Genomic DNA, 10,054 nt, shown 5'->3' on the forward strand with positions numbered 1-10,054 from the left:
ATCATTTCTTCCCCCTTTTGATAATGAAATGTGCTAAAAATACCAATTCATGAGGTCACTGCCCAATTATTTTTGTCTGCTGGCTGGTGTTTTTGGCAAAAAGGGTGATTAAGTGGTTTTGAGAGCTATCAGACACTTGCCAGGAAGTGACAGAGGACCACAAACAGGAAAGAGCGGAATGTGCTTCCTGTCGGCCGATGGTAGTGTACAGGGGCAGATTCCTTGTACCATCGTGACTGATACACCAGCATACACACACATGCATACACTAAAAGGCAAGGATGTTTTTCCACTGAAATCAGGGAGAAGCAGACTGTCAGGAAAGGCAAACAGCAAGAAAAGATAACACTGAGACAGCGTGTTCAAGTGCAGTGCGGCACATCGGGAAGCATAAGCCAACACCAGGCCTTCAGAACTGCCTTGTAAAGCTCATTCTCACTTAACCTTTAGAAAATACTCATGTAATATTTGTTTTGTTGAATAAAGTGAAGTCATGAAGAGATCACTCTTTCGGCCAACTTAATAATGCATCTGTTTGACAAAGATCTTCCCCTCAAATTGGACTGATCTTTTTCATACTAAAGCTTAATTTTCTAGGTCACGTTTGCATGAACAATGACAGCCTGGCATGCTGGCATAACAGACTCTTTAACAAAAAGCTTTTTACCAGTCAGATAGAACCAAATCTGTGAAGGTGTTCACCGAAAACACCAAAACAGTGAGCTGGAAAAGGTTTCTGCTTGTTTCCATTTTCTTTTAATTGCATTTTTTTAAAGATGTTGTCCAGAAGTATTTGGATTTTGCTCAATGGTTATTTACATTACCATTGAGCAATATTCAAGTTTTTGCCTTTTGCAGCTTACTTTAGGCCGTTATCTCTTTGCACTGTGAAGCAGTCTGATCAGTTCAGCTGAATCTGAGTAGAAAGTATAGCCCTGTATACTTTGTAATTCATCCTACTACTTTTACCAGCTGTCACATCAATAAACAACAAAAACCCAGTTCCACTGGCAGCCATACATGTCCATGCCAAACACTGCCTCCACCATGTTCGACAGATGACCATTGTGATCTACCCATTGTTCTGATACAAGTTCATTACGGTTTCATCTGTCCAAAGACCGTCCACTGAACTGTGCAAAGTATTTTAAATGTCTTCTGGTAAAGTCTAATCTGACCTTTCTGTTCTTGAGTGTCACCAGTGGTTTGCACCTGGTAAGCCCTCTGTATTTATGTTCATAAATCATCTCTTCATTGTAGACTTTGACAATGACATGCCTACCTCCAATACGTGATCAGATATCAGATCGGAAGTGTTATTAGAAAATGAACCAGGAACCAACTAAAGCATGAAGTTGTATAAAATTGAAATGAATGTGTTTATGTATTGTATACATTACTGCAGATAGTCACAGAGGTGAGAGTGAGAGCTGGGGGAGTTGAGAGCTGCTGGTCATAGAACAGTATATGAAATTAACATTGGTTGTCCTTGAGGGCTTCCTGATTCAATCACACAGGCTTGATGACGTCATGCAGAGGTTTAAGCCATATTTCGGATTAGGGAGGGTGAGAGAGAGTGAGAGGGATAGCAATGTGGGGTGGCGGGGAGGCGGACGGGGGGGGATGAGTCACTACCTCACTGATGACTGTCTCCACTGAGTGGTCAGATAATTCAGGTACAAAAAGAGACACAGGCACAGCACGACCGCCTAATGGCACTCAAATAAAATGACTTATTGGGAACTCGCAAAATACACCTTTTAGGAAGATTAAATAGTATTGATGCCACCCCTCCTCCTCCCCATGAGGCTGGTACAAAACAATGACCAATACTGTTCTTCTGTATTTAATTAATGATCAGGGACTTACACGACGGATGTCTTTGCTGCCATCATATGTTGAGTCAGTATGGGCTCTATTACTGAAACATTCAAGAAAAACAATCTGGTGTAATCCTGATTCATCAAAGAGTACAGTTGATTTAGGTTATACAGTCCCAATCAAAAGTTTAAGACCACTTGAAAAATGGCAAAAAATCTTATTTTTCAGGGTTCGATCTTATAAGGTTCCAAGTAGAGCTTCAAACTGCAACAACAAGAAATGGGAGTGAGACAAAACATTTTTTTGAGCATGCAATTTATTAAAAACAAGCTTAAACTGAAAGAGGCTGCTTTATAGCTGATATAATGTTTAGGACCCCAAAAAACAAAAAAAAAACCCATAAACCCCCCAAAAACAGAAATCAAAGTCCCAAACACGAACTCAGTAATAAGTAGGTCCACCATTATTGTTGATCACTTCAAAAATCGTTTCACGGCGTGCTTGATGCAAGCGTGCTACCTGACAGAAAATGACAATGAATCCATATTTTTGCACATAATTGGCCTTTAAAAGGCATGTGGTTCTAAACCTTTGATCAACTGTAAAGCCGACTGTTTCAGTTAAAGCGTTGTTTTCAATAAATTGCATGCTCCAAAAATTGTTTTGTCTTACTCCAATTTCTTCTTGTTACATGTTGAAGCTCTACTTGGAACCTTGTTAAGATCCAACCATGCATTTTTTTTAAAATCGTTTTCAAGTGGCCTTAAACTTTTGATTGGGACTGTATGTTCCATGCTGTAAAAATGACTGAAAAAATATAATCGCATCACTATAATCTGCATCCATAGATGCAAGGTCAGAAACAAGGACAGATGATGAACCTCGAATTGTCATCATTACAAATTTCTTGATCATCAGAATCATCGTTTTCAGTCAGTCAGTTGAGATCCTGCTGAACAGTCCAGCAGGCGAGTTTCACGAGTAAAAAAAAAAAACATTTGTGAAAAACTTGCTAAGAAAGAGGATAGCAAGATAATACTTTAAAAACTGTTGCAGTCCAAACATCATTACTTTTATGATGATATTGGAGAAATATCTTTTGTTTCTTTATACTCTGTACCTGATGAAACCTTTAAGAGGAACAAATTACAATTTTCCATTGATCAGTTAATCAATTGAGTATGAAGACTTAAAGTGTTCATAACATACTATAACAGTTCTACATGTGAACATGAGGTTTTGAACTGTGTCTAAGTTAGCTCATTGTACAGCAACACTTTTATTACGTTTAATGTCATTATTATGAATATGAAACTGAAGATCAAGGAAATCGGCTGTCACACTTTTATAGATTAAATGGTTTTTTGTTTTTTAATTTCTCCAAATAAAAACAAACAAAATAAATATCCAGTATGATATATGTACGTCAAGGGCACTGGCACATATATTTTTCTTAAAAAAACAAAACAAAAATAGTAATACATTTTCAAGCAGAAACCAATAAATATAAAAACTGCGTGCAACTAACTGTTGCTACTGTAGTCGACAAACTGTTCTACCAGTTTGATGAAACAGATATTACACTGGTCATCATGATGATAGAGAGCCAACTGGAGAAAACTCAGTTTGTAGCTTTGTTGTCAGGCATTTTTAAATAATTATAAAAAAGGGTTAAAATATAGCTATGCAGTGGTAAGCCTTACAGGACAGACTTTGATTCCAACTGGCTGGAGGTGCTTCTGTGTGGAGTTGGGATGATCTCCCTGTGAATGCACACAGTTCCTCCAACAGTCCAAACACATGCATGTTAAGTTAGACCAGACCTTCCCAAAGTGTGGGGCATTGCAGGGGGGGCGCGGTATGAAAAGGGAAAAAAAATAAATAAATAAATAAAAACCAACGCTTGGACACTGCTAGCACGGGGCTCGGGCCAACATTTTTCTTGTAAAACAAAGGGGGGCCTAGCAAAAAAAGTTTGGGAACCACTGAGTTGGACGATGGTTCTAAATTGGTTATAGATATGGTTGAGTACGAATGGTGTTACTCTTTATGTTCTTAGCCCTGTGATGGACTGGTGTCATATTTAGTATGAACCTAACCCTTAGTCACATTATACAGTACTACACAAAAGTGGGATATATATATATATATATATATATATATATATAGCTTCCAGATAGCCGACCATTTCAGAGGAATGCTTTGTTATTGTTTTGAGAGGAATGTTTAAGTCACTTAACACTGACCTATGAATCACCCAAACATAAAAAGCACCTAACTCAAGTAATGCACCAGTGTTGTGTCTACAGATAATGACAACTTGGCAAAGAATCCATTTTAAATTGAACAGTTCAGACAGTTAATAGCAGCCTGTTGTTGAAAAAACAAAACAAAAAAAACAAAAACCCGTCCCTAAAAATATCCCCCACAATTTACTCCTTTTCTTTAGATGAATCTAAAGAATTATTAATTACTAGTAATCTGTTATTATTATTACCATTATCATTATTATATTATTAAGCTAAATACCAAAGATAATAAAATCTGACAGGCATAAAAGAGAATTTTTGCACGAGCAATGTAATTCCACCACAAGAGGTATCAGCTGAACCTGGCATATCTTGACACGCTGTGCAGTGCAATCTTAAAAAAAATTGAGGAAACTGACCAAGTGGAGGACAAGTGTCAGACCTAAATTACAAACTACAGCCAACACAGCCAAGGACATAACATCCGAAAGTTGTGTCCTTAAGAATAAGGGGGAAAACAAACAAACAAAAAACCTGTTCACTGAAGTCTCATTAGAAATGGTCTCAGTGGGAGAGTGGCCATCAAAAAGCCATTCTTAAGGGAAACAGGCTGAGCAATGACAGAATAGACAAGGACTGGACTGAAAAACAGTGGCAACAGGTCCTATGGAGTGATCCACATTTGATTTTTTTTTTTTTTTAGTTAGACGAGGTCAGGGAAGAGGTTTCCAGCCATCTGTAAAACACAGTGGAGGGTCTAGTGTGGTTTGGAGCAGTGTTAAAAAGCTTTTCAAAATTGGTGGAATAATGAACACTGAAAGGTACTATCAGAACCGTGGAATACCACCAAGATTCCACGTATCTGATTGGAAAATGCTTTACTTTTTAGCATCCCAAACATGCTGCCAATGCAGTAGAAGAATAGCTGGATAGAAAAAGACAATGAAAGACATCATGGATTATCCTCCAACATTACTGAAGCAGTGTATTATCTTAAGAGAGAATGAAACACAAGGAAGCCAACATCCAAAGCTTCTTGAATGTCCTTCAAGAAGCCCAGAGAATTATTCCTGAAGACTACTTCAAGAAATTACAAAAAAGCTGTCTTAAGAGCTCAGGATGTGCTGAAGAATATAGATTGTCTTACAAAATATTGACCTTGAAGCTTGTACTGTAAATGTACAAAAAGTTTGCTTTATTTAAACTGCATGTTTTTACACGTTTCAATAAATCACACATACTTCCCATTTCTGTAGAAAAATAATAAAGAAATGGAGGTACCTCAAGACCTTTGCACAATGCCAAAAGGAAGAGTTTAATGAGCCCACTTTAGGAAAAGAGCTCGATTCAAGAGTGGCTTTTGAAATTGAGCTTTTCATTAAACATGAATATTTACCAGTTATTTCTTTAAACATTTTATTTTGCAAAAAATAACATTTTGCCACACAGTCCTGATCACTTTCACAGAGAATACAAAAGTGTTTCCTTTAAGTGCAATAATTTATATACCACATTCAGTTAAATTGAATGAGGCAATTTCACAACTCCAGCACCAGTACAGCAGTAACATGTTTGTACATATCCAACTCTGATGTTTAACTGAGACAGGAAACCTGTTCATAAACATGATACTGAGGCTAAATGTCAGGTGACATCTGGCAGGATTCACTGACCTCAAAAAGCTGCATTATCTTTGAAGTTTTGCACTTCTTTAACTTTGCAGACTGTTACAGCCTCTACCTCACGCATTTGTTGAGACTTATTATGAAACCACTAGTGGCACTTCTGATATTTGAGAGTATCATTGAGCTCTGGAGCAACCACTAAACTCTGCCATCAGGTTTGGATGGCTACCTCTTGACACAAAGGCACGCGACTCCCTCTTGTGTTGAAACAGTGGGACTGCTTGTTGAATGCAGTCAAATCACTAGCATATAATCCAGTCCACCGCACACACAAAAGCAACATGTTTATACATCAAAGGTGAATGATATCACATCCTGACATCTGATTAGAGCCTCTTTCTGCACACCAATGGGAGTGTGCAGGTCAGACACCTGAAAGTTCAGCACGTCAATATCTGATGCCCCAAATGTGGCCTCCACCTTCACATTCTCGTACATCTGGAACTGAACCTTCTTGTTGGTCATGGAGAGCAAGCACCGGAGGAAGCCCTCTCTCAGCACAGATCGAGCATCCTGCTCTTTCTGCAGCTGCTCGCTGTCGGTATCTGAAGCTGCTGAGGAGGAAATGGAGGTTCGGCAGAGAGCGATGAAGCGGGGCGAGTTGGGGTCAAATCCACGGCTGTTGGGGTCAGGTCCTTTGGGCAGGCGGAGTACGGGCACTGGAGTCGCCATGCTGACTGCTTCTGCCAAAGCCTGCAAAAGGAAAATAAAAGTCAGGAGCAGGAAAATAAATGTGCTCAAGAAAAACTTTTCCAAGCACAACCACACAAAAAAAGATTAAACTGCAAACTAAAAATAAACAGATCTACTTGCAGTTCAAGATTAGCTACAATATTATGAAAAAGTCATTCACTGTCACTTGTAAATTGTCAGTTAACTTTTCTTATTATATGTAAGACGTATTTAAGATGAAGTGAAGGGGATCATCATGGAAAAGTTATTTATTTATTTATTAGTTACATTAAGTAACAGGTATAAAAGCAGTTATGTAATTATAGCGCTATAGTTACAGATCCTGCTACAAAATGTATGTAAACCATATGTGTTTGTTTTAAGTTCATTTCTATGGGATCAAAATGACATCTTAACAATTCTAAGTATAAGTGGTTATTCTTTTTTTCCCTCTTTATCCTGTCAATTACGCATATCCGTGTTCAGATTTTTGAGAACTGGTCTTCAGTCAAAGATGTTTGACATGGGCAGAATTAAAAGCAGCATGTCACGGATAAGAGCGATATAACGGAGACATAAGAAAAACAAACAAACAAACAAAAAACCCAACAACAACACTCGCCTTAGTGTCGTGCATTCTTAGCTTTACTGAAATCAACGAACCTTTCATAGCTCGCTAAGAGTTGCTGATTAACAAATGATTTGATCCCATTCTCAGCTGCATATCACTGTAAAGTATATTTTGATTTTGTGTTTTTCCTTTTGTGCGTGCCTTTGTAAGATTAAAGCAAATATTCGATGCGCCATTCAGGGTTTTGATAACAAGTTATCCACATTTTCATTAAGTTTTTTTTTATCGTTTTCTCTCCAGCCCCCCTCTTTCTTTCTTTCTTTCTTAAATACATTCGGGACTTTTCATTGTAAAAATGCACTTCAAATTGAAGTTATTAATAAACACGAAAAAAAAACCGATTTATATCATCGTTTCATCCAGAGCAGATGTTACAGTAAGCTAAAATGTACGCTGACCTACATTAGGCAAATTTACCAGAAAAGTAAAATTGGCCAGTTTATGATCAACTGAACTTCATTAACAGTCAGACACTTGGTTTACAATCCCGTTTAATTTAGACACAACATAACCGCACAAAACGACCAGAAAGCATAGTGAAACAATCGAATTAAAATGCACAAATGCTCTTTCCTTTACTTACTGTGTGCTTTCTCGTGTTAGCACCGTTAGCAACAGCTATCTAGTCCCAGACCTTGTTGTTCGGTTTCTTCCTCGACGGATTCATTTGCGCATATAAATCAGCTTAAATGTGCATTACCGCCCCCTAGTGGACGTGAGAGCAAAGAGCCAAATTTGCAAATAATATTCGCAATTTTTTTTTATTTGAAAAGTGAATTTTGAAATATTTTATTCTATACATCAATAATAATAATAATAATAATAAAGGTGGACATGTAGAGATATCAAGAAGCAACTGTTAATACCATTAAAAATAATGTTTTTGAATACAATTACTTTTTAAAGACACAGTAAAGTAACTTGTTAAAAGTGTGTCAAAGGTAAGTCAAATAACCATTCATTAAATCCGACATAAGCAGAAGAGCATTTCTGAAATCAAAGTCATGCTACAAGCTAGTTTGCTGAAAATTACCTCCTCTGTTGTCATTTAAGCTCACTGTAGCATTTTTCTTCAGGACCTGTAGTCGCAAACATTTGAAAAATCCACCCACAGAGCATAAGTAAATTTTGTAGCCACTGATGTAAACAATATATATAACTTTTCACTAGTCCGTTGTTATGTTGCAACATAAATTTTGAAAGCATATACTTTTGAAAGATGAAATAAGATGAATTACCAGTTGAACTTTTCACAACACCTGGGGCTTGTTTTGCCCCACAGCCACTGTGTAGTAAACAGTGTAGCAAAACAGAGCTCAAGTGAACCAGATAGATAGACATAAGGTGTCACAGTCCTGGGTTGGTTTTCATATTATTACAGACCTTTGTTTTTATCTGGGGTTTGACTGCTAGTGTGATGGTTTCTGTTTTGTATTTCTTGTTCAGAGGTTTTGGTCCTTGTACTCTGTGTCCCCTGTGTAGTTTCAAGTTTGTGCCCTTAAGACGGTTGTATTTCCTGTTTTACTTTGAAGGTCTGTGTCTCAGGTCATGTATTCTGTTTTGCTTCCCCATTGTCTTGTCTAATTAGGCTCAGCTGTGTCTCCCTCCTGTGTGGCATTTCCTTGTTACCTTTGCTGGGTCTCAATTCAAGGGCGGCATCCTTCAGAGACCCGGCCTTCGCAGTCTACTCAGGCCAGGTTGAGAAGGCTGGAAGTGCGAGGCTGTGAAATAGGACGGTCTAGCCTTCAGATTTACGTCACCAGCTGTGTCTAATAAACTCAGCCGTCTGCTCCTTGCTGTCTTAAATATAACAGGACATTGGAGTAAATTCTCTACCATCTCACACTTCTGTTTGATCAGTTTTCTATTTGTTTATTCAGCTGTGTAAAAACTATAACTTTAATCTCAGCCAAACCGATTTACTCAGGAACAAATAAAACACAGAAAAAAGCCAAACAATAACATTGTTAAGTTACCTGAGTGGCAAAAGACCGCGCGGGGTCTGAAAACAATGTGCAGGGAGTCTGGTGTTCTCGTCAGCTTTAGTGAGTCCTTACCACCCTTTCAGCTATTGAGTCTCAGAAAATATTGGAGCACTTTTGCAAATATGTGAGCAGATATTTGAAGTTGACACAGCTACATTCTATGTTAAAAGTTTACTTTGTGACCCAGAAAGAGTAATAAGATTAATATTAAAACTAAGCAGCTGCCACTATTGTTGGAAACTGGAATTGGCTGGGCTGTGTTATGAATCCTGGGATAGGTTGGGCCACGAAGGATACACCTGACCCATCCTTCAAATTTGGGGGAATGAAGGATGCATTTGGAGCAGCCTTCGAATTGGGACAGCCCTCGTCGCGTCACTGTGACGTAGTCGGCCTTCAAATGCGGCCTCGGAAGGGTCCAGCCCTTGAATTGAGACACAGCCCTTGTGTGTATATTTAGTGTGTGGTTACCTCTGTTCTTCATTGGAGCGTCTGCGTATCATGCATGTTGGTCATCCTGCTCATCTTCCCCAGTGTCTCTCCAGCTATGTTTCCATGTTTCAGGTTGTTTAGTTTTATAGTTTCATGTTTAGCTGTCCCCGGTTTAGGTTTTTGTTGGTGGTTTTGTGGTAATTCTTACAGCTGCAACAAAGGCTCAGTTTGAAACACTCTGTCCTGCATCTTTGTCTGCGCCTGGGTCCACACCTCTTATGACCACCATGACATAAAGGAAGATATTTTGTGATTTTTATTTCATTTTCATTCATTCTTTTTTTTTTTTTTTTATCTTTGACAGGTCTGAAAATGTATCGAACTTCAACTGAGAAAATGAAGAAGCTTTTTCTCCAAGAGAAGATTTATTCCTCCAAGGCAGGGGTGGGCAACTCCAGGCCTCGAGTGCCAGTGTCCCACGGGTTTTAGATCTGTCCTTGATCCAATCTTGATCCATCCTGATTTAAATGGCTAAATTACTTCTTCAACATGTCTTGAAGTTCTCTAGAGGCCTGGTCA

At 38.4% G+C, this 10,054-nt stretch overlaps 1 protein-coding gene across 1 annotated transcript; it reads right to left on the reverse strand.

Moving 5' to 3' along the window:
• Nucleotides 1-5,242: 5,242 nt before the first annotated feature.
• On the reverse strand, nt 5,243-7,729 carry gemin7 (gem (nuclear organelle) associated protein 7). The gene is made up of 2 exons (XM_085430168.1): nt 7,642-7,729; nt 5,243-6,448 (listed from the first exon to the last, which is right to left on the reverse strand). The coding sequence occupies exon 2, from the start codon at nt 6,425-6,427 to the stop codon at nt 6,041-6,043; it is 387 nt and encodes a 128-aa protein (XP_085286294.1). The 5' UTR covers nt 6,428-6,448; nt 7,642-7,729; the 3' UTR covers nt 5,243-6,040.
• Between the last annotated feature and the right edge of the window lie 2,325 nt (nt 7,730-10,054).

The sequence above is a fragment of the Copadichromis virginalis genome, linkage group LG14 (genome assembly GCF_057382275.1).
Source record: "Copadichromis virginalis isolate Kocher_CV1m ecotype Utaka linkage group LG14, C_Virginalis_male_GT1.1, whole genome shotgun sequence".
Taxonomy (NCBI): domain Eukaryota; kingdom Metazoa; phylum Chordata; class Actinopteri; order Cichliformes; family Cichlidae; genus Copadichromis; species Copadichromis virginalis.